A 27,957-nucleotide genomic window follows, 5' to 3' on the forward strand; every position below is an offset into this window, starting at 1 on the left:
CCGCCCTCCTCCCCCCCCCCCTTTCAAGTGGGCGGCGCTTCGGCGCGGGGCGCGGCGGGAGTTGTAGTCCGCCGCCATCTTGGGGGTGGGGCCGCCATTTCGCGGGGGCCGGCGGGAAAAGGGAGGCGGCGTTGCTAAGCGACGCGCGGGGGTTGATGGGAAGGGGGAGGCCTCGGGGCGGCCGCCATGGAGCGGGTGAGGCCTCCCGGCGCCCCATAAGTGTGGGGCTGGGGGGGGGGGGTGGGGTGTGGGGGGTGTGTGTGAAGGGAGGGGTTGGGGGGGGGGGGGGGTTTTGACGTCAGCAGGCGTCAGCAGACGTCATTCCCCTCCACGCGCCAGGGGCTCGGCCTGGAGGAGCGGACGGCCCGGCTGCTGCAGAGGAGGTAAGGGGGGGGGGGGGGGGGGGGTCCGGCCCCACAGCTGCCCCATAAGTGCCCCCCCAGCCCCATAAGTGCCCCCCTTGGGCCCCCCCCCCCAGACCCCCAAGTGCCCCCCCCAGCCCCATAAGTGCCCCCCCAGCCCCCCAAGTGCCCCCCAAGTGCCCCCCAAGTGACCCCCCAGCCCCATAAGTGCCCCCCTTGGGCCCCCCCCCCCAGACCCCCAAGTGCCCCCCAGCCCCATAAGTGCCCCCCCAGACCCATAAGTGCCCCCCTTGGGCCCCCCCAGCCCCCCATCTGCCCCCCAAGTGCCCCTCAACCCCCCAAGTGCCCCCTAAGTGCCCCCCCAGCCCCATAAGTGCCCCCTTTGGGCCCCCCCAGCCCCCCAAGTGGCCCCCAGCCCCCCAAGTGCCCCCTAAGTGACCCCCCAGCCCCATAAGTGCCCCCCAAGTGCCCCCAGACCCATAAGTGCCCCCCCAGACCCATAAGTGCCCCCCTTGGGCCCCCCAGCCCCCCATCTGCCCCCCAAGTGCCCCCTAAGTGACCCCCCAGCCCCATAAGTGCCCCCCTTGGGCCCCCCCCAGACCCCCAAGTGCCCCCCAGCCCCATAAGTGCCCCCCCCAGCCCCCCAAGTGCCCCCCAAGTGCCCCCCAAGTGACCCCCCAGCCCCATAAGTGCCCCCCAGACCCATAAGTGCCCCCCTTGGGCCCCCCCCAGCCCCCCATCTGCCCCCCAAGTGCCCCCCAGCCCCCCAAGTGCCCCCTAAGTGACCCCCCCAGCCCCATAAGTGCCCCCCCAGCCCCCCAAGTGCCCTCTGGGACCCCCAAGTGCCCCCCCCATCCCCATAAGTGCCCCCTTGGGCCCCCCCAGCCCCATAAGTGCCCCCCAGCCCCCCAAGTGCCCTCTGGGACCCCCAAGTGCCCCCCTCCCCCGCCCCCAGACCCTCGGCCGCCGTGGGGGAGGGGTGGGGGCGGGGTCAGGATGGGGGGGGATCCCCTCCCCACGCCCCGCCCCTCCCCCAACCCGCCCCTCCCCCCCCCCAGCGAGGCCGTGCTCCGCCTTGGCCCCGCCCGGCCCCGCCCAGCGGACGCCGCCCCGAGGAAGCCCCGCCCCTCCAGCCCCGCCCCCGCCGACCCCCTCCTCCAATGGCGCTTGAGGCGCCGGGGGGCGGGGCCGGAGCTGGGGCGGGGCTCCCAGGATGCCGTGGGGCGGGAGCCATCTTTGACGTCACGTGACTCCCACGATGCGCCGCGGTGGGAGCCATCTTCGAGGTCACGTGACTCCCCCGAGGCGCTGCGGCCAATCAGGAGCGGCTCCCGTGCCGCGCCGCGGCGGGCGCCATCTTTGACGTCACGTGACTCCAACAATTCCTTCTGGCGGGAGCCATCTTTGATGTCACATGACCCCCATGACGCACCGCAGCGGGAGCCATGCTTGACATCACGTGACCCCCAGGGTGCCCTGTGGCGGACGCCATGTTTGGCGTCACGTGACTCCCACAATGCACCACAGCGGGAGCCGTGTTTGGCGTCACGTGACTGCGACGATTCCTTGCGGCGGGAGCCATCTTTGACGTCACGTGACTCCCAGGACGCCCCGGGGCGGGAGGAGGCGCCATTGGTGGAGCCGGGCTCCCACGATGCCTTGGGGCGGCCCCCGGGGGGCGGCTCCCATCAGCCCCTGCGGCCGGGGGGGAGGGGCCGCCAGGTGAGGGGGGAGGGGCTGAGCCGTGGGGCTGAGCTATGGGGCAGGATGGGGCCGTGGGGCTGAGCTGTGGGGCTGAGCTGTGGGGCAGGATGGGGCCGTGGGGCTGAGCTATGGGGCAGGATGGGGCCGTGGGGCTGAGCCGTGGGGCTGGATGGAGCTGTGGGGCGGAGCTATGGGGCAGGATGGGGCCGTGGGGCTGAGCCGTGGGGCTGAGCCGTGGGGCTGGGTCTCCCACAGGCGCCATGGGGCCGAGCCGTGGGGCAGGATGGGGCCGTGGGGCTGAGCCGTGGGGCTGATCCATGGGGCAGAATGGGGTTGTGGGGCTGAGCTGTGGGGCTGAGTTGTGGGGCAGGATGGAGCTGTGGGGCTGAGCCGTGGGGCTGAGCCGTGGGGCTGGATGGAGCTGTGGGGCTGAGCTATGGGGCAGGATGGGGCCGTGGGGCTGAGCCGTGGGGCTGAGCCGTGGGTCTGGGTCTCCCACAGGCGCCATGGGGCTGAGCCGTGGGGCAGAACGGGGCTGTGGGGCTGAGCCGTGGGGCTGATCCATGGGGCAGAATGGGGTTGTGGGGCTGAGCTGTGGGGCTGAGCCGTGGGGCAGGATGGGGCCGTGGGGCTGAGCCGTGGGGCTGAGCCGTGGGGCTGGATGGAGCTGTGGGGCTGAGCTATGGGGCAGGATGGGGCCGTGGGGCTGAGCCGTGGGGCTGGGTCTCCCGCAGGCGCCGTGGGGCCGAGCCGTGGGGCAGGATGAGGCCGTCAGCGACCCCCTGGAGCAGGCGCTGGGTGAGGAGCTGGGGGCGGGGGGGCACTTATGGGGCTGGGGGGGCACTTGTGGGGCTGGGGGGCACTTGGGGGGCTGGGGGGGTCACTTTTGGGTCTGGGGGTCATTTATGGGGCTGGGGGGGTCACTTGTGGGGCTGGGGGGTCACTTGTGGGTCAAGGGGTCACTTGTGGGGCTGGGGGTCACTTATGGGGCTGGGGGGCACTTATGGGTCTGGGGGTCACTTGTGGGTCTGGGGGTCACTTGTGGGTCTGGGGGTCACTTATGGGTCGGGGGGTCACTTATGGGTCTGGGGGGTCACTTGTGGGTCAAGGGGTCACTTGTGGGGCTGGGGGTCACTTGTGGGTCTGGGGGTCACTTATTGGTGGGGGGGTCACTTATGGGTCGGGGGGTCACTTGTGGGTCTGGGGGGGTCACTTATGGGTCTGGGGAGCACTTGTGGGGCTGGGGGGCACTTATGGGGCTGGGGGTCACTTATGGGTCTGGGGGGTCACTTGTGGGTCTGGGGGTCACTTATGGGGCTGGGGGTCACTTGTGGGGCTGGGCGTCACTTATGGGTCTGGGGGTCACTTATGGGTCTGGGGGGGTCACTTGTGGGTCTGGGGGGTCACTTATGGGGCTGGGGGTCACTTGTGGGTCGGGGGGGGTCACTTGTGGGGCAGCTGCCCCCCCCCCCCCAGGGGCGCCGGGGGATCCCCTCCTGCGGCTGCTGCGGGGGCGGCGCCGGGCGCTGCGGGGGCGCCTGCGGTACGGCCCCTCCCCCACCCCCGCCCCTCCCCCACCCCCCTCATTTGGGGGGGGGGGGGGGGTCGTGTCCCCTCCCCCCTCCCCCCCCCCCCCTCATTTTCTGTCTCCCCTCCCCCCCCCAGGGCCGTCGAGAGCCTCCTGGCCGCGCTGCCGGCCCCTCCCCGCCCCGCGGCGGCCAATAATAAAGCGACCACGCCCGAAAACGAGCCTCGGTGGGGGGGGGGGGGGGAGGGGCCCCCAAATCCCCTCCCCCACCTTTTGCGGTCCCTCCCCGCCCCCCCCAAACCCCACCCCCCCCCCCCCCCAACAAAAAACCCCTTTGGGGGGCCCAAGATGGCGGTGCTGCCTTGGGACTACAGCTCCCATGATGCCCCGCGGCCCCGCAGGCCGCCATTACAGGCGGGACTACAGCTCCCATGATGCCCCGCGGCCCCGCAGGCCGCCATTACAGGCGGGACTACAGCTCCCATGATGCCCCGCGGCCCCGCAGGCCGCCATTACAGGCGGGACTACAGCTCCCATGATGCCCCGCGGCCCCGCGGGCCGCCATTACAGGCGGGACTACAGCTCCCATGATGCCCCGCGGCCCCGCAGGCCGCCATTACAAGCGGGACTACAGCTCCCATGATGCCCCGCGGCCCCGCGGGCCGCCATTACAGGCGGGACTACAGCTCCCATGATGCCCCGCGGCCCCGCAGGCCGCCATTACAGGCGGGACTACAGCTCCCAGCATCCCCCGCGGCCCCGCGGGCCGCCATTACAGGCGGGACTACAGCTCCCATGATGCCCCGCGGCCCCGCAGGCCGCCATTACAGGCGGGACTACAGCTCCCATGATGCCCCGCGGCCCCGCAGGCCGCCATTACAGGCGGGACTACAGCTCCCATGATGCCCCGCGGCCCCGCAGGCCGCCATTACAGGCGGGACTACAGCTCCCATGATGCCCCGCGGCCCCGCAGGCCGCCATTACAGGCGGGACTACAGCTCCCAGCATCCCCCGCGGCCCCGCGGGCCGCCATTACAGGCGGGACTACAGCTCCCAGCATCCCCCGCGGGCCGCCATTACAGGCGGGACTACAGCTCCCGTGATGCCCCGCGGCCCCGCAGGCCGCCATTACAGGCGGGACTACAGCTCCCATGATGCCCCGCGGCCCCGCAGGCCGCCATTACAGGCGGGACTACAGCTCCCAGCATCCCCCGCGGCCCCGCGGGCCGCCATTACAGGCGGGACTACAGCTCCCATGATGCCCCGCGGCCCCGCGGGCCGCCATTACAGGCGGGACTACAGCTCCCATGATGCCCCGCGGCCCCGCGGGCCGCCATTACAGGCGGGACTACAGCTCCCATGATGCCCCGCGGCCCCGCGGGCCGCCATTGTAACCGGTCCCGCAGCTCCCGTGATGCCCCGCGGCGCCGCCCCTTTCCCGCGCTCGGCGGCCGCGGGGCTCCGCGATGGCGGCGACGGCGGCGGCGCTGGGCCGCTGGGCCCGGGCCGAGATGGAGCTGCCGCCCGCCGCCGCCCCCCCCGCGCCCGTCCTCCGCAGGTGGGAGCCCCGTCAGGGGGTGGGGGTCCCCCCGGGGGGGGGCGGGGGGGGCCCTTTCGGGGCGTTTGGGGTCCCTTTGGGGGGGGTTGGGGTCTCCGTGAGGGGATTTGGGGTCCCTTTCAGGGGATTTGGGGTCCCTTTGAGAGGATTTGGGGTCCCTTTGGGGGGATTTGGGGTCCTTTCAGGGATTTTGGGGTCCTTTGAGGAGATTTGGGGTCCCTTTGGGGGGGGTTGGGGTCTCCGTGAGGGGATTTGGGGTCCTTTCGGGGGTTTTGGGGTCCTTTGAGAGGATTTGGGGTCCCTTTGAGGAGTTTTGGGGACTTTTCGGGGGTTTTGGGGTCCCTTTGAGGGGATTTGGGGTCTCCGTGAGGGGATTTGGGGTCCCTTTCAGGGGTTTTGGGGTCCCTTTGAGGAGATTTGGGGTCCCTTTGGGGGGATTTTGGGGTCCTTTCAGGGGTTTTGGGGTCCTTTGAGGAGTTTTAGGGTCCTTTCAGGGGGTTTGGGGTCCTTTTGGGGGGATTTGGGGTCTCCGTGAGGGGATTTGGGGTCCTTTCGGGGGTTTTGGGGTCCCTTTGAGGGGGTTTGGGGTCCCTTTGGGGGGATTTTGGGGTCTTTTCAGGGGATTTGGGGTCCTTTTAGCAGTTTTAGGATCCTTTCAGGGGGTTTGGGGTCCCTTTGAGGGGATTTGGGGTCCTTGTAGGAGATTTGGGTCCCTTTGGGGGGATTTGGGGTCTCCGTGAGGGGTTTTGGGGTCCCTCTGGGGGATTTTGGGGTCCCTTTGAGGAGGTTTTGGGGTCCCTTTGGGGATTTGGGGTCCTTTCAGGGATTTTGGGGTCCCTTTGAGGGGGATTTGGGGTCCCTTTGAGGGGTTTTGGGGTCCCCCGGGGGGATTTTGGGGTCCTTTCAGGGGATTTGGGGTCCCCTTGAGGTGGTGGTGTTGGGGGGGGTTGGGGTCCCCCCTGGGGTTTTTGGGGTCCCCCCGACTTTTGGGGACCCCCCTGACCCCCCCTCCCCTCCCCCCCCCCAGGCTCTGCTCGGGTCCCTGCGCCCCCATTTGGGAGGTCGTCACCCGCCCCGGGCGGCCCCCGCGGGGGGGGGGGGGGGGGGGTGTCCCCAACATCTGGGGGGGGGTCCCCAACATCTGGGGGGACCCCAAAAATGGGGGGGGGGACCCCCCAAAATGCAGGGGGTTGATTGAGGTGGGGGGGGGGGGGTTTTGTGCCCGCAGGACCGTGAAGAAGATTCGGGGGAACCTGCGCTGGTATCCGCCGCCCCCGAAACCGGGGGGAGGGGGTCCCCAAAACCGTGGGGGGGGGGGGTCCCCAAAACTGTGGGGGGGTCCCCAAAACTGTGGGGGTCCCCAAAACTGTGGGGGGTCCCCAAAACCTGGGGGGACCCCGAAATCCCCAGGAGCGCCTTCAAATTAGGGGGATCCCCCCCCCCCCAAAATCCCCCCCCCCGGGCCCCCCAAAATCCCCGGGGGACCCCAAAATCTGCCCCCCCCCCCCCCAGGGCGCCCCAAAACCCAGGGGGGGGACCCCAAAATCCCCCCCCCAGGGCGCCCCAAAACCCGGGGGGGGACCCCAAAACCCAGGGGGGGGACCCCAAAATCCCCCCCCCAGGGCGCCCCAAAACCCGGGGGGGGACCCCAAAATCCGGGGGGGACCCCAAAACCCCCGGGGGACCCTAAAACCCCCCTGGAGCACCCCAAAATCAGGGGGGCCCCCAAAATCCCCCCAGTGCCCCCCCAAAACACCCCCCGGGAGCCCCCCCCCCCCCCCAAATCCCCCCCGGCCCCCATAGACCCGGGGAGGGGGGGGGGTCCCCAAAACCCGGGGGGGTCCCCCAAAACCTCCCCCCCCCCCCCAAAAACGTTGTTCCTTAACGGGGGGGCGGAGGGACCGGCACCTGGAGGAGACCGAGGTGGGGGGGGGGGGGGCGGGGGGTTTTGGGGGGCCCCCGGGGGCGGGGGGAGGGTTGGGGGTTGGGGGGGGGGCCCTTGGGGGGGGGGGGGGCCCTGGGGGTTTGGGGGGTCCTGATTTTGGGGGGGGGGGGGGAGGATTTGGGGGGGCCGCTGGGATTGGGGGGCTCACGGGGGGGATTTGGGGGGGGGGCTGAGGTTTGGGGGGGCCCTGGGGGGGGGGCCCTGGGGGGTTTGGGGGTCCTGATTTGGGGGGGGGATTTGGGGGGGCCCGGGGGGGAGGGGAGATTTGGGGGGCCCTGGGGGTTTTTGGGGGGGGGGAGGGGAGATTTTGGGGGGGCCCTGGGGGGGAGGGGGAGCTGGGGGGGGGGCGGGGGGGTCGGACCCTGCGATCGACCTCTGCCCCACCCCCTCCCCGGGCAGGGGGCGTGGCCGGCCCCGCCCCTGGGCGTGGCGCGGGGGGCGGTGCCCCGCCTGCGGCAGGAGGTGGCGGCGCTGGGCGTGGCCCTGGGCGGGGCGCAGGCGGCGGCGCTGGAGCTGGGTGAGTCCCCTCCTCCCCCCCCCCTTGCCCCGCCCCACTCACGCCCCACCCCCCCTCATGCCCCACCCCCCCTCACCCCCGCCCTCTTTTTTGGCCCCTCCCAGAGGCGGAGCTGGGGGCGGTGCTCTGCCGGCGAGGGGCGGAGCTTCGGCGAGGGGCGGAGCTACGGCTGCTAGGGGCGGCGGCCGCCGGGGCGGGGCAGATGCTGCAGGGGGGCCGGGGGGCCCTGGCCCCGCCCCTGCTGTGAGTCACGTGGTTGGGGGGTGGGGCTCTGCGGGGGTGGGGCTGGTTGGGGGCGGAGCTGAAGGGAGTGGGTGGGGCTCCGTACGGGCAGGGATTTTCACTGACTGGGGGGGCTTGGATGGATGAGGGGGTGGAGCTTTTGGAGTGGGCGGGGCTTCCCCTAGGGGGCGGGGCTTTCCACTTAGGGGGTGTGGCTTCCCACGGGGGTCGGGGCTTCTGTGGCAGGGAGGGGCCTCCCTGGTGGGGGCGGAGCTTGGGGCAGGATTTCCTGGCAGGGGCGGGGCTTCCCCTCAGGGGTGGGGCTAGGTAAAGGGGCGGGGCTTGTTCCCGAGGGTGGGGGCTTGCGGAAGGGGGCGTGGGTCTCTGCTGTGGGCGTGTCCCTTCCCATGATGCTCTTTGCAGGCAGGAGGAGGCGGAGCCGGAGCCGGACATGGTGGTGAGTGGGGGGCGGGGCTTGCGGTGGGGGCGGGACTGGAAGGGGGCGGGGCGTGCAGTGATTGGCTCCTCCCCTGCAGGCCTCGGTCCGGGCCCTGTGCAGGATGCGGGCGGAGGCGCTGGAGGCTTGGCTGGAGCCCCGCCCCCTTCCCCGGTAAGCCCCGCCCCCTCCTGTCAATCACCCCCCCTGTCACTCCCAGGGCGCTTTTCGGCTGTCAATCACTTGGCTGTCAATCATCTGCTGCCTGCCCCTCCCCCGGCTGCTCCCCCTGTCAATCATGTTGTAGCTGTCAATCGTTCTGCACCTGTCAATCATTCTGCGGCTGTCAATCATTCTGCGGCTGTCAATCATTGTCTGGTTGTTCTGCACCTGTCAGTTATTCTGCCCTTGTCAATCATCGTACACCTGTCAATCATTCTTTCCCTGTCCGTCACTTACCTGTCAATCATTCTTGACACGTGAACTGATCTGCAGCTGTCAATCATTTTGTTTGATTGGCAGCCAGGGTTATCAATCGCTCAGCCCGCCTGTCAATCGCTTCTGTTGTCTCCTTGTCAATCGGTCAACCCGTCAATCAACCCCCCGCCTGTCAATCACCTGCCTGTCCCTCGCTCCCAGCCCCCCAAATCATCCCTGTCAATCAGTCAGGAGCTGTCAATCACCCTGAGCTGTCAGCTGCTCTGTCCTGTCAATCACTGGGACCTGTCAATCACCGCCTTGTCAATCCTGACCTGTCAATCATTTCTGTCATTTGCTTTTCTGGCTCTTTCTTGACCTGTCAATCACCCTGCCCCGCCAGTTACCGCCCTGTCAATCACCTGAGCTGTCAATCACTCCCCCAGCCCCTCCCTCAGTTGTCAATCACCTGCTCTGCCCCTCCCTGAGCTGTCAATCATCTCCCCTGCTCCGCCTCTCCTTGCTCTGTCCATCAGGGATCTGTCAATCAATCCCTGAGCTGTCAATCATGGGGCTGTCCATCACTCCCTGAGCTGTCAATCACACCCTGAGCTGTCACTCTCTGAGCTGTCAATCACTGTTGGAGCTGTCAATCCCTCCCTGAGCTGTCAGTCACCCCCTGAGCTGTCAGTCACCCCCCGAGCTGTCAGTCACGGAGCTGTCAATCACCCCCTGAGCTGTCAGTCACCCCCCGAGCTGTCAGTCACGGAGCTGTCAATCACCCCCTGAGCTGTCAGTCACCCCCTGAGCTGTCAGTCACGGAGCTGTCAGTCACCCCCTGAGCTGTCAATCACCCCCCGACCTGTCAGTCACGGAGCTGTCAATCACCCCCTGAGCTGTCAGTCACCCCCTGAGCTGTCAATCACCCCCTGAGCTGTCAGTCACCCCCTGAGCTGTCAATCACCCCCTGAGCTGTCAATCACCCCCTGAGCTGTCAATCATCACCCGCAGGGCGCCGGAGCTGATGGCGGCGGCGACCGAGCGCTGGCTGCGGGAGGCCGAGGTTTGGGGCGGGGCGGGGCGGGGTCCCGGGGGCGTGGCCAGGGCGGGGTCCCGCCCACCCGGGTGCCCCTCCCCCACCCTCAGGTGCCCCTCCCCCCCCCCAGGCGCTGCTCTCCCGCCACCCCCCCCCCCGGCTGCTGGGGGCCCTCGAGCGGCTGCTGATGGACAGGTGGGGGCGGGGCCTGGGAAGGGGGCGGGGCCTGAGAGGGGGCGGGGCCCGGGAAGGGCGGGGCTGTTGGGGAGGGGGGCTTGGAGGGGAGGTGGGGAGCTGGGGAGGGGGGAGCTTGGGGGCGTGGCGCTTGGGGGCGTGGCTTGGTAGTAGGGTGCGGCTTGGGGGCAGGGCCTCTTGGGGTGGGGCTGTGGAAGGGGCGTGGCCAAGGCGTTTCCCAGGAGGGGGTGGGGTTTTGGCCTGGCGGCGGAGCTTCCCCCCCCCCCCCCCAGGGGCGTGGCTAAACGGGGGTGGGGGTCTGAGAAGGGGGTGTGGCTAAGGGCTGGGGGCGTGGCCTCGGGGAAAGGGCGGGGCCTGAGGGGGGTGTGGCTGTTCTCCCTTCCAGGATGGCGGCGCCTGACCTTGACCTTGACCCCGAGCCCGACCTTGACCCCGGGGACACGCCCAGCATGGCCGCCCTCATCCAGGTGGGGGGGGGGCTCGGGGGCCATTTTGGGGGGTCAGTGGCCATTTTGGGGGGGTCGGTGGCCATTTTGGGGGGTCGGGAGCCATTTTGGGGGGGCTGGGAGCCATTTTGAGGGGTTCAGTGGCCATTTTGGGGGGTTGGGAGCCATTTTGGGGGGTTCAGTGGCCATTTTGGGGGGCTGGGAGCCATTTTGGGGGGTCGGGAGCCATTTTGAGGGGTTCAGTGGCCATTTTGGGGGGGTCGGTGGCCATTTTGGGGGTTGGGAGCCATTTTGGGGGGGTTCAGTGGCCATTTTGGGGGGCTGGGAGCCATTTTGGGGGGTCGGGAGCCATTTTGAGGGGTTCAGTGGCCATTTTGGGGGGGTCGGTGGCCATTTTGGGGGGTTGGGAGCCATTTTGGGGGGGTCAGTGGCCATTTTGGGGGGCTGGGAGCCATTTTGGGGGGTCAGGAGCCATTTTGGGGGGGTCAGTGGCCATTTTGGGGCATTGGGAGCCATTTTGGGGGGACTGGGAGCCATTTTGGGGGGTTGGTGGCCATTTTGGGGGGCTGGGAGCCATTTTGGGGGGTCGGGAGCCATTTTGGGGGGACTGGGAGCCATTTTGGGGGGGTCGGTGGCCATTTTGGGGGGGAGGGTGAATTTGGGGGCCCCTTGGGGGGCTGGGGGCGGCCATTTTGAGGCATTGCGGGGGGTGGGGGTGGGGGGGGTGGTTTGGGGGCTCCCCCCCCCCCCTCCCCCGCCGCGGTTTTGGGGCGCCCGCACGGACTCGAGGTGCCCCCTTCCCCCCTCCCCCCCCCCCCACAGGAGGGGTGGGGGGCGGTGGGGGAGGTGTGGGGGCGGCTGCCCCCCTGGTCCCCCCCCTGCGCCCCCCCCCCCCGCGCCTGGCCCGCCCGCGCCGCCCCCCGCGCCTGGCCGCGGACGCCCCCCCCCTGCGCCCCGCCAGGTCCCCGCGCCCCGAAACCCCCCCCCCCCCCGCGCCCCAACCCCCCCTGCACCCCAAACCCCTCCCCCGCGCCCCAAAACCCCCCCCCCCACCCCCCCAAAATGGCTGCTGGGACCCCCCACCCCCCCCAAAATGGCTGCTGGGACCCCCAACCCCCCCCACCCCCCAAAATGGCTGCTGGGACCCCCCACCCCCCCAAAATGGCTGCTGGGACCCTTGGGGACCCCCAAACCCCCCCAGCCCCCCCACCCCCCCCCAAAATGGCTGCTGGGACCCCCCACCCCCCCCAAAATGGCTGCTGGGACCCTTGGGGACCCCCAACCCCCCCATCCCCCCCAAAATGGCTGCTGGGACCCCCAACCCCCCCACCCCCCAAAATGGCTCCTGGGACCCCCAAAACCCCCCAACCCCCCCAAAATGGCTGCTGGGACCCTTGGGGACCCCCAAACCCCCCATCCCCCCCCAAAATGGCTGCTGGGACCCCCAAAACCCCCCAACCCCCCCAAAATGGCTGCTGGGACCCTTGGGGACCCCCAAACCCCCCCAGCCCCCCCAAAATCGCTCCTGGGACCCCCAAACCCCCCAAATCCCCCCAAAATGGCTGCTGGGACCCCCCACCCCCCCAAAATGGCTGCTGGGACCCCCAAAACCCCCCAACCCCCCCAAAATGGCTCCTGGGACCCCCAACCCCCCCCACCCCCCCCCCAAAATGGCTGCTGGGACCCCCAGCCCCCCCAAAATGGCTGCTGGGACCCCAAAACCCCCCACCCCCCCCAAAATGGCTGCTGGTGCCCCAAACCCCCCAACCCCCCCCCAAACAGCCCCTGCCCCCCCCCCATCGCCCCCTCCCCCCCCCCCCCGATATCGGGGTCCCCCCCCCGATTTCGGGGTGTCCCCCCCCCCCTCCCCCCCAGGCTGGCGCTGGAGGCGGCGGGGCTGGCGGGGGCGCGGGGGCGCTGCGGCGGGGGGCGCGGGCGCTGCGGGGGGCCCCCCTCCCCCTCCCCTCCCCCTCCCCCCCCGGGGGAGCTGCGGCGGCAGCTGCGGCGCGGGAGGCGGCGGCTGGTGGGTGCGGGGGGGGGGGGAGGGAGGGGGGGGTGGGGTGCGGGGGGGGTTGGGGGGTGCGGGGGGGGGGGGGTGGGGTGCGGGGGGGTTGGGGGGGTGCGGGGGGGAGGGGAGGGGGGGGGTGGGGTGCGGGGGGGGAACTGGGGGGGTTGGGGGTGCGGGGGGAGGGGGCAATTGGGGTGTGGGGGGAGGGGGGGGGGGGGTTTGGGGGTCTGGGGGTGCGGGGGGGCAATTGGGGTGCGGGGGGGGGAGGGGGGATTTGGGGGGTCTGGGGGTGCGGGGGGAGGGGGCAATTGGGGTGTGGGGGGAGGGGGGATTTGGGGGGGTCTGGGGGTGCGGGGGGGGGTTGGGGGGTGCGGGGGGGGGCAATTGGGGTGCGGGGGGAGGGGGGATTTGGGGGGTCTGGGGGTGCAGGGGGAGAGGGGGAATTGGGGTGCGGGGGGTTGGGGGGGTTTGGGGGGGTTGGGGTGCGGGGGGGAGGGGCAATCGGGGTGCGGGGGGGTTGGGGGGTTTGGGGGTGCGGGGGGGAGGGGAGTGGGGAATTGGGGTGCGGGAGGGTCTGGGGGTGCGGGGGGGGCCCCCCTGATTTTGGGGTCCCCCCTTCCCCTCCCCCCCAGGGGCGTCGCCAGCGCCGGCTCCGGGCCCTGGGCGCGGCCACCGACGCCCTCAGAGCGCGGCTGCGGCCCCTCCAGGCCCAGGTGGGGCCCCCCGCCCCCCAGGGCCCCCCAAACCCGGGGGGGACCCCAACCCCCCCCACCCCCCCCAGGGCCCCCCAAACCCCGGGGGACCCCAAAACCCCCCCCTTAAATCTCCCATGGGGGGGGGGAGGGGAAATATGGGGCGGGGGGAGGGGAGCCCCCAAATTTGGGGGGGGGGGGGTGCCCCGGGGGGGGGGAGGGGAGGAGGTTTTGGGGTTTCCCCCACCCCCAATTTGGGGGGGTTTAAGGGGGGGAGGGGGGGGTTTGGGGTGCCCCCAGGGTGGGGGAGGGGATTTGGGGGGGGGGGGGTCCCTGCCCCGCGGGGGGGGAGGGGTCCTGGGGGTTTGGGGGTCCCCTGAAATGGGGGGAGGGGTTGTGGGGGAGGGGATTTTTGGGGGTCCCTCAGGGTGGGGGAGGGGATCGGGGGGGCTGCCCCAAAGTAGGCGGGAGGGGGAGGGGCGCTTTGGGGGAGGCCAGGGGTGGGGGAGGGGTGGGGGTTGGGGGATCCTGACCCCTCCCCCCCCCTTCCCTCGCAGGTGTGGGGGGAGGGGCGGGCGGGGCTGAGCCGCGCCCTCGCGGCCCTGCTGGAGGCGGCGGAGCGGCTGCGCCGGGTCCTGGCTGAACTGGGAGCACTGGGAGGACTGGGAGAGCCCCCCCCGCGGTGAGCACGGGCCCCTTGGGGGGGGGGGGGGGGAGGGGTCCTGGGGGGTGGGGGTCCTGCTGACCCCTCCCCCCCCCTTAGCCCCGCCCCGGACCCGCTGCTGCCCGTGTGCCACGCCCTCGGCCTGGGCCCCTGCAAGGTGGGGGGAGGGGCACCTGTGGGGGGGGGGGGGCACAAGGGCGGGGGGGGGGGGGCCCAGTGGTAGGGGAGGGGCACGCAGAGGGAGGGGGAGGGGTTCGAGGAGTGGGGGAGGGGGGGTCGAGGGGGGCGCCCAGGGGTGGGGGAGGGGCGCCTGTGGGGTGGGGGGAGGGGCTTCAAGGGCACGGGGGCGGGGGGGGAGGGGGCCACCCAAGGGTGGGGGAGGGGCGGTGGGGCCCAGGCCCCTCCCCCACCCCCCGCCCCTCCCCCTCCCCCCCAGGACCCCCGCGAGGCTCTGCCCCGGGCGGCGTCGCTGCGCCAGGAGCTGCGGCGGCTGCGCCTGGGGGCGGGGCCGCGGGAGGAAGGGGCGTGGCCTCCCCAGCCCCTCCCCCCGCCCGGCGTGGGCGTGGCCGGCGCCGAGCTCCTCCCCCGCCTGCGCCTGGTCGCCGCCCAGAGCCGCCAGCGCCTCGAGGCCTGGCCCCGCCTCCAGGCCCTCGTCAGCCAATGGTGAGCTTGCGCCGACCCGGGGGGGGGGGGGGGGCGGTGGGCGTGGCCCCGCTGACGTCACAGCCCCGCCCTCCCCCCCGCAGGTGGGAGCAGCCGGCCCAATGGACCCTGGCCCCGCCCCCCGGCGACGTCCCCTTCTCCCATTGGCTGCAGCGCTGGACCCGCGCCGCCCGTGCCCTGGCCCCGCCCTGGCCCCGCCCCCTCCCCTTGGCCCCGCCCCCTCGCGACGAGAAGGGGCGTGGCCAGGGCGAGCCCCACCCCTGAGGCAGCCTCGGCCGCTGCTATTGGCCGAGTGCCCCCCCCCCCCGAACAATAAAGCGCTGGATCCCGAGTGGGCGTGGCTACGTGGGCAGGGCACGGCATGCAAATGAGGCCGGGCCTAACCCTCCAATCGCGCGGGCCGCGCCGGAGCCAGGCGTAAATGAGGTGGGGCCTATGATAACGACATGTAAATAAGGTAGGGCCTACGATAACGGCCTGTAAATAAAGTAGGGCCTACAATAACGACATGTAAATGAGGTAGGGCCTACAATAACACACTGTAAACAAAGCAGGACCTGCAATAACGGCCTGTAAATAAGGTAGGACCTACAATAACAGCCTGTAAATAAAGTAGGGCCTACAATAACGACATGTAAATGAGGTGAGGCCTACAATAACGGCCTGTAAATAAAGTAGGGCCTACAATAATGACATGTAAATAAGGTAGGGCCTACGATAACGACATGTAAATAAGGTAGGACCTACAATAACGACATGTAAATAAGGTAGGGCCTACAATAATGGCCTGTAAATAAAGTAGGGCCTACAATAACGACATGTAAATAAGGTAGGACCTACGATAACGACATGTAAATAAGGTAGGACCTACGATAACGACATGTAAATAAGGTAGGGCCTACAATAACAGCTTGTAAACAAAGTAGGGCCTACAATAACGACATGTAAATGAGGTAGGGCCTACAATAACACACTGTAAACAAAGCAGGACCTGCAATAACGGCCTGTAAATAAGGTAGGACCTACAATAACGACATGTAAATAAGGTAGGGCCTACAATAACGACATGTAAATAAGGTAGGGCCTACGATAACGACATGTAAATGAGGTAGGACCTACGATAACACACTGTAAACAAAGCGGGGCCTCCGATAACGACCCGTAAATAAAGCAGGCCCTACAATAACGTGTCAATAAAGTAGGGCCTACAATAACACCCCACCCCCCACCCCCCCCCCGGAGCCCAAGGCACAGCCGTACGAAGCCCCAAACAGCCTTTATTGTGCCTCCCAGTGCTCCCAGCCCCCTCCCAGTGCTCCCAGCCCCCTCCCAGTCCCTCCCAGTCCCCTCCCAGTCCCCTCCCAGTCCCCTCCCAGTGGGGGGGGGGGGGTTATCTCAGTCCCAGTTTCTTCTTCTCCCGCTGCTTCCGCCGCACCACCTCCAGGTTCCGGTCCTTCCACATGCTCTTGCGCAGCTTGATGGGGCGGCTGCCCACGTACTTCCCTGCGGGGGGGGGGAACTGGTGGCACTGGGAGCACTGGGAGGGGCTGGGAGGGGGGTTGGGGGGGCTGGGGGGGTTTGGGGGGACTGGGAGCACTGGGAGGGGGGTTTGGGGGGGACTGGGAGGGGATTGGGGGGGACTGGGAGCACTGGGGGGGCTGGGGGGGTTTGGGGGGACTGGGAGCACTGGGAGGGGGCTGGGAGGGATTTAGGGGGAGTGAGAGGGACTGGGAGGGGATTGGGGGGGACTGGGAGGGGCTGGGAGGGGGTTTTGGGGGGAGTGGGAGGGATTTAGGGGGGAGTGGGAGGGACTGGGAGGGAACTGGGAGTGACTGGAAGCACTGGGAGGGGATTGGGGGGGACTGGGAGGGGGTTTTGGAGGGACTGGGAGGGAACTGGGGGGACCAGGAGCACTGGGAGGGGACTGGGTGGGGGTTTTGGAGGGAACTGGGAGGGACTGGAACCACTGGGAAGGGATTGGGGGGGACTGGAAGGGAACTGGGAGGGGACTGGGAGCACTGGGAGGGGACTGGGAGGGGACCGGGAGCACTGGGAGGGAACTGGGAGGGGACTGGGAGCACTGGGAGGGGACTGGGAGGGGACCGGGAGCACTGGGAGGGGACTGGAAGGGAACTGGGAGGGGACCAGGAGCACTGGGAGGGAACTGGGAGGGAACTGGGAGGGGACCGGGAGCACTGGGAGGGGACTGGGAGGAGGGTTTGGGGGGGGAACTGGGAGGGAACTGGGAGGGGACTGGAAGGGAACTGGGAGGGGACCGGCAGCACTGGGAGGGGACTGGAAGGGAACTGGGAGGGGACTGGGAGCACTGGGAGGGGACTGGGAGGGGACTGGGAGCACTGGGAGGGGACTGGAAGGGAACTGGGAGGGGACTGGGAGCACTGGGAGGGGACTGGAAGGGAACTGGGAGCACTGGGAGGGAACTGGGAGGGGACCGGGAGCACTGGGAGGGGACTGGGAGGAGGGTTTGCGTGTGTGTGGGGGGGGGGGGACACGGACGCACACTGGGAGGGAGCTGCCCCGCCTCCCCCGGGCCAGGCTGAAGCCCGCCCCTCCCCCCGCCCCTCCCCCCGCGGCCCCGCCCCCGCACCGTTCATCTCGCGCATGGCGCGCACGTAGTCGTTGGGGTCCTTGAAGGAGACGAAGCCGTAGCCCTTGGTCTTCCCCGTCCGCTTGTCGCGCACCACCTTGGCCCGCAGGAAGGAGGGGAAGCGCCCGAAGGCCCGGCCCAGGACGTCGTCGTTCACCTCGTTCCCCAGGTCCCCGCAGAAGATCCGGAAGTCGTCTGCCGGGGGGCGGGGCGGGGCGTGACGGGGGGGCGGGGCGGGGCGTGACGGGGGGGGGGGCGGGGCGGGGCGGGGGGGGGCGCGTGGCGCACCATGGGGGCACGTGGCGCGACGTAAGGGGTGTGCCGCAAGGTAAGGGGCGTGGTGTGACAGGGGGGCGTGGCGTGACGGGGGGCGTGGTGTGACGGGGGGCGGGGCGTGACGGGGTGGGGGGCGGGGCGTGACGGGGTGGGGGGCGTGGCACAACATGGGGGCACGTGGCACGACGTAAAGGGTGTGCCGCAACGTAAGGGGCGTGGCGTGACGGGGGCGTGGCGTGACGGGGGGGCGGGGCGTGACGGGGGGGCGGGGCGTGACGGGGGGCGGGGCGTGACGGGGGGGCGGGGCGGGGCGTGACGGGGGGCGCGTGGCGCAACATGGGGGCACGTGGCGCGACGTAAGGGGTGTGCCGCAACATAAGGGGCGTGGTGTGACGGGGGCGTGGCGTGACGGGGGGCGGGGCGTGACGGGGGGCGGGGCGGGGCGTGACGGGGGGCGGGGCGTGGCGTGACGGGGGGGGCGCACAGTGCAACATGGGGGCACGTGGCAGAACGTAAGGGGTGTGCCGCAACGTAAGGGGCGTGGTATGACAGGGGGGCGTGGCGTGACGGGGGGGCGTGGCGTGACGGGGGGCGGGGCGTGACGGGGGGCGGGGCGTGACGGGGGGCGGGGCGTGGCGTGACGGGGGGCGCGTGGCGCAACATGGGGGCACGTGGCGCGACGTAAAGGGTGCTGGCCGCAACGTAAGGGGCGTGGCGTGACGGGGGCGTGGCGTGACGGGGGGCGGGGCGTGACGGGGGGCGTGGCGTGACGGGGGCGTGGCGTGACGGGGGGCGGGGCGGGGCGTGACGGGGGGCGCGTGGCGCAACATGGGGGCACGTGGCGCGACGTAAAGGGTGTGCCGCAAGGTAAGGGGCGTGGCGTGACGGGGGCGTGGCGTGACGGGGGGCGGGGCGTGACGGGGGGCGGGGCGTGGCGTGACGGGGTGGGGGGCGTGGCGTGACGGGGGGCGCGTGGCGCAACATGGGGGCACGTGGCGCGACGTAAGGGGTGTGCCGCAACGTAAGGGGCGTGGTGTGACGGGGGCGTGGCGTGATGGGGGCGCGGGGCGTGACGGGGGGCGGGGCGGGGCGTGACGGGGGGCGCGTGGCGCAACATGGGGGCACGTGGCGCGACGTAAGGGGTGTGCCGCAACATAAGGGGCGTGGTGTGACAGGGGCGTGGCATGATGGGGGGCGGGGCGTGACGGGGGGGCGTGGCGTGACGGGGGCGTGGCGTGACGGGGGGCGGGGCGTGACGCGGTGGGGGGCGTGGCGTGACGGGGGGGGGCGCACAGTGCAACATGGGGGCACGTGGCAGAACGTAAGGGGTGTGCCGCAACGTAAGGGGCGTGGCGTGACAGGGGGGCGGGGCGTGACGGGGGGCGGGGCGTGACGGGGTGGGGGGCGTGGCGTGACAGGGGGCGGGGCGTGACGGGGGGAGTGGCGTGACAGGGGGGCGTGGTGTGACCGGGGGGGGGACGTGGCGCGATGTGCAGGGGCGCGGTGCAACGTAAGGGGCGTGCCGCAACGTAAGGGGCGTGGCGTGACGGGGGCGTGGCGTGACGGGGGGCGGGGCGTGACGGGGTGGGGGGCGTGCCATGACATAAGAGGCGTGGCGCGACACTGGGGGCATGTCGCGACATGGGGGGGGGCATCGTGACATGGGGAGGGTGTCGTGACGGGGGCGGGGGGGGGGGGGCGTTCCCCAACCCGGTGACGTCGCCTCTTGTCCCCCCCTCCCCGCCCCAGTCCCCCCAGTGCCCCCAGTGCCCCACCTGCGTCCCACTCCAGCAGACTGGGGTCCTCCCAGCTGCTGCCGGCGGCCGTGCGGATGCAGCGCTTCAGCCGCTCGCCCCGCCCCTTCTTCTTGTCCTCCGCCGCCGGCTCCGCCCCCACCTGGGCGGGGCCGCCCGTCCGTCAGCTGGGCGACGCCCCGCCCCCCCGCCCCACCCCCCAAGCAGGCACCGCCCTCCTCCAGCCTCACCCCGGGGGCTCCGCCCCTTCAGGCCCCGCCCCCCCACGCCGTAGCCCCGCCCCCCCATGGGGCTTGGCCCCCTCCCTGTCAAGCCCCCGCCCCCAGCCCCCCAGGCACCGCCCCCTTCGTCCAGGAAGCCCAAAGGCTTCAAGGAAGGCCCCGCCCCCACATCCCCCGCGAGGCCCCGCCCCCAGCTGCCCAAGCCCCGCCCCAACATCAGGCCCCACCCCATTCTGCCAAGCCCCGCCCCTGAAACCACCCAGCCCCACCCCCAACCGCACGAGCCCCACCCCCCTCTTAGCCCCTCCCCTGCCTCACCTCAGGGCTCAGGAAGGGGGGGTCGGGGGGGCGTGGCCGGCGTGGGCGGGTCGTGGGCGGGGCCAGGGCGGGGCCTGGGCGGGGCTCAGGGGGCCCGGCCGGGGCGGGGGGGGGGCCGGCGGGGAGGCAGGGCCCGATCCTGCTCTCCTCGGGGGGGGCGCCCGCGGGGGGGGCCTCCTCCTGCGCGGGGGGGGCGGGGTCAGCGGGGGGCGGGGCCACGGGGGGCGGGGCCATGGGGGTGGGGTTTGCCCACCCCCCCCCCCCCCAAGCCCCAATTTGCCCCCTGAGGAGGGGGATTTGCCCCCCCCCCCCGCCGGGATTTGCCCCCCCCAGCCCCCAATCTGCCCCCCCCCGCCGGAATTTGCCCCTCCCCCCCGCGGGATTTGCCCCCCCAGGAGAGGGATTTGCCCCCCCAGCCCCCAATCTGCCCCACCCCCCCCCAGGATTTGCCCCCCCCGCGGGATTTGCCCCCCCCAGGAGAGGGGGATTTGCCCCCCAGCCCCCCCCCCGCCCCCCCCCCCGCCCCCCCCCCCCCCCGCGGGATTTGCCCCCCCAGGATAGGGATTTGCCCCCCCAGCCCCCAATCTGCCCCCCCAGGAGGGGGATTTGCCCCCCCAGCCCCCAATCTGCCCCCCCCCAGGATTTGCCCCCCCCCCCGCGGGATTTGCCCCCCCAGGAGAGGGATTTGCCCCCCCCAGCCCCCAATCTGCCCCCCCCCCAGGATTTGCCCCCCCCCCGCGGGATTTGCCCCCCCAGGAGGGGGATTTGCCCCCCCCAGCCCCCAATCTGCCCCCCCAGGAGGGGGATTTGCCCCCCCCCGCGGGATTTGCCCCCCCAGGAGGGGGATTTGCCCCCCAGCCCCCAATCTGCCCCCCCAGGAGGGGGATTTGCCCCCCCAGCCCCCAATCTGCCCCCCCCCAGGATTTGCCCCCCCCCCCGGGATTTGCCCCCACCTGGGCCCTCTTGGCGGGGGGGGGCGCGTAGACGGTGGGGGCCGCCTGGATGACGCTGGGGTTCAGCTTGGGGGTCCCCAGGCCGGGGCGGGGGCCGGCAACCAGGGGGGCCAGGGGGCCACCGCCGCCCCTCCCCCCACCTGGCGGGGGCCGAAGGCGGGGGGGGGGGGTGAACCACCCCGGGGGGGGGGGCCCTGCCCCCCCCCCCCCCCCCGAGCCCCCCAGTTTCTCCCAGTTCCCCCGCTTACCCATCCATTCCACCCCAGTCCCCCCCCCCCCCCAGTTCCCCCAGAGCCCCCCAATTTCCTCCATTTCCCCCCATTCCCTCCCAGTTCCCCCAATTCCCCCCAGTTCCCCCCATTTACCCCCAGTTCCCCCCCAATTTCCCCCATTTATCCCTCCATTCCCCCCAGTTCCCCCCAGCGCCCCCAATTTACCCCATTTATGCCTCCAGTCCCTCCCAGTTCCCCCCATTCTCCCCCACTCCCCCCAATTTACCCTCCCTTCCCCCCAGTTCCCCCAATTTCCCCCATTTATCCCTCCATTCCCTCCCAGTTCCCCCCGAGCCCCCCATCCCCCCCCAATTTACCCCCCATTACCCCCCAGTTCCCCCCAATTCCCATTTACCCCTCCATTCCCTCCCAGTTCCCCCCCATTTACCTCCCCATTCCCCCCAGTTCCCCCCAATTCCCCCCATTTACCCCTCCATTCCCCCCAGTTCCCCCCATTTACCTCCCCATTCCCCCCAGTTCCCCCCAATTCCCCCCATTTACTCCTCCATTCCCCCCCAGTTCCCCCAATTTACCTCTCCAGTTCCCCCCAGTTTCCCCCAATTTCCTCCTCCATTCCCTCCCAGTTCCCCCCATTTACCCCCAGTTCCCCCCGTTTCTCTCATCTAGCTCTCCATTCCCTCCCAGTTCCCCCCCAGTTCCCCCCAATTTCCCCCATTTACCCCCCATTCCCCCCAGTTCCCCCATTTACCCCCCTATTCCCCCCAGTTCCCGCAATTTCCCCCATTTACCCCCCATTCCCCCCAGTTCCCCCAATTTACCCCTCCATTCCCACCCAGTTCCCCCCAATTTACCTCCCCCATTCCCCCCCAGTTCCCTTCTCCATTCCCACCCAGTCCCCCCCAGTTCCCCGCAATTTACCTCTCCAGTTCCCCCCATTTACCCCCCATTCCCCCCAGTTCTCCCAATTTCCCCCATTTGCTGCTCCATTCCCACCCACTTCCCCCCAGTTCCCCCCCATTTACCTCCCCATTCCCCCCAGTTCCCCCAATTCCCCCCATTTACCCCTCCATTCCCTCCCAGTTCCCCCCATTTACCTCCCCATTCCCCCCAGTTCCCCCAATTTCCCCCTTCCATTCCCACCCAGTTCCCCCCCATTTACCCCCCCAGTTCCCCCCAGAGCCCCCCAATTCCCCCCATTTACCCCCCAATTCCCCCCAGTTTCCCCCAGTTCACCTCCCCATTCCCCCCGTTCCCCCAGTTCCCCCCAGTTCCCCCTCCATTCCCCCCCCGCCCCCCAGCCCCCCCCCCAACCCCCCATTGCCCCCCAGTTTCTCCCAGTGCCCCCTCCCCCTACTCACGGGGGTGGGGGGCCGGAGGGGCCCCCCAGCGGGGGGAGGGGCGCGGGGGGGGCCGCTGGAGCGGGGGGGCCATCAGCAGGGGGGCGGGGGGGCCGCCCAGGGGGGCCCCACCATGGCCCCGGGGGGGCGCAGGGCCAGCGCCCGCGGGCCCGCTGCGGGGGAGGGGGGGGGGGAGGTCAGCGGCCACCGACCCCTCCCCCCCCCCCGTGTCACCACCACCCCCCCCCCGGTGTCCCCAAGCCCCCCCCCCGTCCCCAAAGTCCCCCATCCCCAACGTCCCCCCGTGTCCCCCCGTGTCCCCCCGATGTCCCCAGTGTCCCCGTGTCCCCTCCCGTCCCCCATCCCCCCATGTCCCCAGTGTCCCCCCCAGTGTCCCCAGTGTCCCCCCATGTCCCCCATCCCCCCATGTCCCCAGTGTCCCCCCCGTGTCCCCCCGTGTCCCCCATCCCCCCCAGTGTCCCCCCGTGTCCCCCATCCACCCCATGCCCCCAGTGTCCCCCCCGTGTCCCCCCGTGTCCCCCATCCACCCCATGTCCCCAGTGTCCCCAGTGTCCCCAGTGTCCCCCCGTGTCCCCCATCCCCCCATGTCCCCAGTGTCCCCCCGTGTCCCCCCGTGTCCCCCATCCCCCCCATGTCCCCCGTGTCCCCCCGTGTCCCCCATCCCCCCAGCGTCCCCAGTGTCCCCCCGTGTCCCCCATCCACCCCATGTCCCCCAGTGTCCCCCCCAGTGTCCCCAGTGTCCCCCCCGTGTCCCCCCGTGTCCCCCATCCCCCCATGTCCCCAGTGTCCCCCCGTGTCCCCCATCCCCCCCATGTCCCCAGTGTCCCCAGTGTCCCCAGTGTCCCCAGTGTCCCCGCTGACCGGAGCGCTGCAGGACGTGGGGGACGAAGGCCGGCCGCAGGATGGGTGGCCGCTGCGGTGACACGGCTGGGGGGAGGGGGGAGGGGGTGGGAGCGTTTTGGGGACAGCCCGGGGGGGGTTTGGGGACATTGGGGACATTGGGGACGGGAGGGGGGGGGGTGGCACCTACCTGGGCCCACGAACGGCACCGGGGGGGCCACGATGGGGGCGACGACGGTGGCGGCGGCGGCGGCTCGAGCCTCCAGGCTCTGCTGCACCTGCGGGGACACGGGGACCTCGTGGGGACAGCGAGGGGACACAGGGACATCGTGGGGACCTCGTGGGGACATCGAGGGGACAGCGAGGGGACAGCGAGGGGACAGTGAGGGGACAGCGAGGGGACACAGGGACCTCGTGGGGACATCGAGGGGACACAGGGACATCGTGGGGACCTCGTGGGGACATCGAGGGGACAGCAAGGGGACACAGGGACCTCGTGGGGACACAGGGACCTCGTGGGGACATCGAGGGGACATCGAGGGGACACAAGGACATCGTGGGGACACTGAGACATCGTGGGGACAGCGAGGGGACACAGGGACATTGTGGGGACCTCGTGGGGACAGCGAGGGGACAGCGAGGGGACACAGGGACCTCGTGGGGACACAGGGACATCGTGGGGACATCGAGGGGACAGTGAGGGGACAGCGAGGGGACACAGGGACATCGTGAGGACATCGAGGGGACAGCAAGGGGACACAGGGACATCGTGGGGACATCGAGGGGACACAGGGACATCGTGGGGACCTCGTGGGGACAGTGAGGGGACATTGAGGGGACATCGAGGGGACAGCGAGGGGACACGGGGACCTCGTGGGGACATCGAGGGGACAGCAAGGGGACAGCAAGGGGACAGCGAGGGGACAGCGAGGGGACACAGGGACCTCGTGGGGACACAGGGACATCGTGGGGACAGCGAGGGGACATCGAGGGGACACAAGGACATCGTGGGGACACGGGGACCTCGTGGGGACAGCGAGGGGACACAGGGACATCATGGGGACACAGGGACACCACGGGGACCTCGTGGGGACATCGAGGGGACATCGAGGGGACCTCGTGGGGACACAAAGACACCATGGGGACACAGGGACCTCGTGGGGACATCGAGGGGACAACGAGGGGACAGCGAGGGGACAGCGAGGGGACACAGGGACACCATGGGGACCTCGTGGGGACATCGAGAGGACATCGAAGGGACATTGAGAGGACATCGAGGGGACACAGTGACACCATGGGGACACAGGGACCTCGTGGGGACATCGAAGGGACATCGAGGGGACATCAAGGGGACATCAAGGGGACACAGAGACACTGTGGGGACGTCGAGGGGACACAGGGACATCGTGGGGACACAGGGACACCACGGGGACCTCGTGGGGACATCGAGGGGACACCATGGGGACATTGGGGGGGGTCAGGGGACACGGGGGGGTCAGGTGACATTGGGGGGGTCAGGGGACCGGGGAGGGGGGTGGGGGACACGGGGGGGGGTCAGGTGACATTGGGGGGGTCAGGGGACACTGGGGGGGGTGGGGGACAGTGGGGGGGTCAGGGAACAGGGGGTGGGGTCAGGGGACATTGGGGGAGGGGTCAGGGGTCACGGGGGGTCAGGGGACATTGGGGGTGGGGTCAGGGGACAGGGGGTGGGGTCAGGGGACATTGGGGGAGGGGCCGTCACCTGCTGGTAGGTGTTGGTGGCGATGATGGGGCGCAGGACGGGGGTGACGGGGGGCGCGGCCCCGGGGTCCCCAGTGGGGGCGGGGGTGGGGGCACCCAGCACCTCCTGCTCGAACCTGGGGGGGGGGGGGGTTGGGGCGGGGGGGGCGGGGGGCCCAGTGCCCCCAGTGCCTCCCAGTAACCCCCAGTGCTCCTCCAGCCCCCCCCCAGTGCCTCCCAGTAACCCCCAGTGCTCCTCCAGCCCCCCCCCCCCCAGTGCCTCCCAGTAACCCCCAGTGCTCCTCCAGCCCCCCAGTGCCTCCCAGTAACCCCCAGTGCCCCCCACTCCTTCCCAGTGCCCCCCGTGCCTCCTAGTGCCCTCCCAGTCTCTCCCAGTGCCTCCCAGTAACCCCCAGTGTCCCCCCTCCCTCCCAGTAGTCCCCCCAGTGCCCCCCAATACCCCCCCCCCGGCCCCTCCTCCCCCTCCCCGGCTCCCCGCCCACATGGCCCCGCCCCCTAAGCCCCACCCCCTTTCCCAATGACCCCTGCACACCATAAGGCCACCCAAGCCCCGCCCCCCGTTGCCATGGCACCCCAAGTCCCACCCACCCATCACTTTCACACTACAAACCCCGCCCCTTCACAACAAACCCTGCCCACCCTATTCCCTAAACCCCGCCTCCATTAAGCAGGCCCCGCCCCCCACCACCATGGCACCCCTAAACCCCGCCCCCCGTCGCCATAGCACCCGAAACTCCGCCCCCCGTCGCCATGGCCCCAAGCCCCGCCCCTTCACCCCAAAGCCCCGCCCCATCTCCAAAACCCGCCCCCGTCGCCACAGCGCCCCAAGCCCCGCCCCCCGTCGCCATGGCACCCCTAAACCCCGCCCACCCCATCACCGAACCCCGCCCACTCGTTGCCACAGCGGCCCAAGCCCCCCCACCCCCCCCCGCCGCCATGGCACCCCGAGCCCCGCCCCCCCGTCGCCATGGCACCCCTAAACCCCGCCCACCCCATCTCCGAACCCCGCCCACTCGTTGCCACAGCGGCCCAAGCCCCCCCACCCCCCCCGTCGCCATGGCACCCGCCCCCCCCACCCCCCCCCGGCCGCCAGGGCTCCCCGAGCCCCGCCCCCCCGTCGCCATGGCGGCCCCAGGCCCCGCCCCTCCCCTCACAGCGCCATCTCGGCCTCCATCTCCTTCAGCCGCTCCTCCCCGCTCTTCGCCGCCGCCGCGGCTCCGTTCCCGGCCGCCGCCGAGGCCCCGCTCCCGCTTGAGGCCGAAGCCGAAGCCCCGGGCCCGGCCGGAGCCGCCGCCGCCGCCGCCGCCGCTACCGGAGCGGCCGCTGCCGCCGGAGCCGCCATGATGGGGAGAGAGGGGGAAGGAGGAGGGGGCACTTCCGGCCGCGCCGGCCGCACTTCCGGCGCCTGGCGATGACGTCGGCAAGCGGCGCCGCGCGCGCCCCCCACCCCGGGGGCGGGGCCTGCAGGAAAGGCGGAAATTCGAGGTGAAATCGGGTCAGAAAAAGAGAAAAAAAAGCGCTTTATTGAGGGATTGGGGGGGAGGGGTGGGTTTGGGGGGGGGGGAGGGGCGGCGGGGGTCGCTTCCGGGTGGGGGAGGGGCGGCGGCGGCGGGGTCATTGCCGGCTGGGGGCGGGGCGGCGGCGGGGTGGGTCACTTCCGGGTGGGGGAGGGGCGCTTGAGCTCGCTGTAGATGTCCCGGCGGGTGCCCTGCAGCTCCTGGGGGTCAGGGGTCAAAGGTCAAAGGTCAGGGGGTAGAGCCATGATGGGCGGGGCTGCCACGCCCCTCCGCCCCACCCCCCCACTCACCTGATAGGTCGACTCTGCCTCGGAGGGGCGGGGCTTCGCCGGGGCTGTGGGGAAGGGGGGCGAGGTCATGCGGGGAGACCCCGCCCACTGCGCCCCGCCCATCATCGGTGCCCCGCCCCCTTTTCCCAGCGGCCCCGCCCCCCTCTGCTCCCACCCCCTCTGGCCCCGCCCCTTGCCGACCCCACCCTCACCGACCCCGCCCCTCCTTCTCTGGCCACGCCCCTTTCTCCTGTCCCTCCCCCCACCCCCATCGGCCCCGCCCTCCCTGCCCCACCCCCTCCCCCTCTGGCCCCGCCCCTTGCCGACCCCACCCTCACTGACCCCACCCCTCCTTCTCTGGCCACGCCCCTTTCTCCTGCCCCACCCCCCACCCCTCCTTCCCCCCACCCCCCATCGGCCCCGCCCTCCCTGCCCCACCCCCTCCCCCCCTGGCCCCGCCCCTTGCCAACTGGCCCCACCTCCTCTGGACCCGCCCCCTTGCCCCCGGCCCCGCCCCCTTACCCCTCTGGCCCCGCCCCGCCAGGCAGTAGGCGCCGCCGGCGATCAGCAGCGTCATGATGATGTCAGCCACGACCAGCGCCGCGATTGGTCCGGGGCCCGGCAGGCAAACGCTGCAGTCTGGGGGGGGGGGGGGGGGAGGGGAGGGGCCTGAGTCCCCCGTGACCCCGTGACCCCCCCGTGACCCCCCCGTGACCCCCCCCGGGGGTGGGGGAGGGGCCTCACCTTTCTCCGCAGCCGCCAGCCCTACAGGGACAGAAAGAAGAAGAAAAGGGGGGGGGAGGGGTGAGCGCGGCGCCCCTCCCCCCACCCCTCCGCCCTCCCCCCGCTTCTGGGGGGGGGGGGGGGGGGGGCCCAGGTCCGGGCCGGTGGCTGGGCCCCTCCCCCCACCCCCACAACTTCCTCTTTTGGGGTTTGGTGGGGGGAGGGGGGAGGGGAACCTGGGTCCCCGATGGGGGGGGGGAGGGGCGGGGTCCTGGGTGGGGGAGGGGAGGGGTCCTGGGGGCCTGGGACCCCCTGGGTGGGGGATGGGGGGGGGGGGCGTCTGGGAGGGGGAGGGGAGGGGTCCTGGAGGATTGGGTCCCCCCTATGGGGCGGAGGGGTCCTGGGTGGGGGAGGGGTCCTGGACACCTGGCGGGGGGAGGGGAGGGGTCTGGGGGGGGGGAGGGAGGGGTCCCGGACCCCTGGGTCCTCTGTGGGGGTGGGGGAGGGGTCCGGGGGGGGGAGGGGCGGTTCTGGAGGCCTGGGTCCCGCGGGGGGGAGGGGAGGGGTCCTGGGGGGGGGGGGGGAGGGGAGGGGCCTGGGTGGGGGAGGGGAGGTGCCGGTGGGGGAGGGGTGCTCACCGAGGAGGAGGAGGAGGAGGAGGCCGAAGCCCTGGGGACCCGCGGGGGGACCCATGGTGGCGCCGTGTGGCCCCGGGGGGGGGGGGGGAGGGGGAGGGGGAGGGGAGGAGGAAGGG

At 71.4% G+C, this 27,957-nt stretch overlaps 3 protein-coding genes across 7 annotated transcripts; 1 reads left to right on the forward strand and 2 right to left on the reverse strand.

The window, feature by feature from the left end:
* The first annotated feature begins 136 nt into the window (after positions 1-136).
* HAUS5 (HAUS augmin like complex subunit 5) lies at positions 137-14,724 on the forward strand. Of its 5 annotated transcripts, XM_087778463.1 has the most exons (18): positions 137-195; positions 340-383; positions 1,421-2,084; positions 2,801-2,864; positions 5,001-5,152; positions 6,381-6,413; positions 7,051-7,075; positions 7,497-7,614; positions 8,260-8,293; positions 8,373-8,446; positions 9,701-9,752; positions 9,856-9,920; positions 10,306-10,387; positions 13,007-13,087; positions 13,624-13,748; positions 13,830-13,887; positions 14,167-14,393; positions 14,477-14,724. In XM_087778463.1, the coding sequence occupies exons 1-18, from the start codon at positions 187-189 to the stop codon at positions 14,655-14,657; spliced, it is 2,088 nt and encodes a 695-aa protein (XP_087634589.1). In that variant the 5' UTR covers positions 137-186; the 3' UTR covers positions 14,658-14,724. The 5 variants fall into 5 exon arrangements, with proteins under 5 accessions (XP_087634589.1, XP_087634587.1, XP_087634588.1 ...); XM_087778461.1 differs by lacking the exons at positions 6,381-6,413; positions 7,051-7,075 and adding an exon at positions 7,719-7,857; XM_087778462.1 differs by lacking the exons at positions 6,381-6,413; positions 7,051-7,075; positions 13,007-13,087 and adding an exon at positions 7,719-7,857.
* Positions 14,725-15,744: 1,020 nt separating this feature from the next.
* RBM42 (RNA binding motif protein 42) lies at positions 15,745-26,165 on the reverse strand. The gene is given in 11 exon segments (XM_087778475.1): positions 15,745-15,896; positions 17,002-17,196; positions 19,053-19,173; positions 19,571-19,750; positions 20,524-20,663; positions 22,115-22,219; positions 22,222-22,266; positions 22,976-23,041; positions 23,145-23,232; positions 24,696-24,810; positions 25,849-26,165. Coding segments are annotated over 11 exon segments (1,356 nt in total). The 5' UTR covers positions 26,037-26,165; the 3' UTR covers positions 15,745-15,783.
* Positions 26,166-26,218: 53 nt separating this feature from the next.
* Positions 26,219-27,937, reverse strand: TYROBP (transmembrane immune signaling adaptor TYROBP). The gene is made up of 5 exons (XM_087778506.1): positions 27,842-27,937; positions 27,225-27,245; positions 27,003-27,119; positions 26,502-26,545; positions 26,219-26,411 (listed from the first exon to the last, which is right to left on the reverse strand). Exons 1-5 carry the CDS (start codon positions 27,894-27,896, stop codon positions 26,346-26,348), a joined length of 303 nt encoding a protein of 100 aa, XP_087634632.1. The 5' UTR covers positions 27,897-27,937; the 3' UTR covers positions 26,219-26,345.
* Between the last annotated feature and the right edge of the window lie 20 nt (positions 27,938-27,957).

The sequence above is a fragment of the Nipponia nippon genome, unplaced genomic scaffold, assembly GCF_047370975.1.
Source record: "Nipponia nippon isolate SJK-2023a ecotype South Korea unplaced genomic scaffold, ASM4737097v1 scaffold_44, whole genome shotgun sequence".
Classification (NCBI taxonomy): Eukaryota; Metazoa; Chordata; class Aves; order Pelecaniformes; family Threskiornithidae; genus Nipponia; species Nipponia nippon.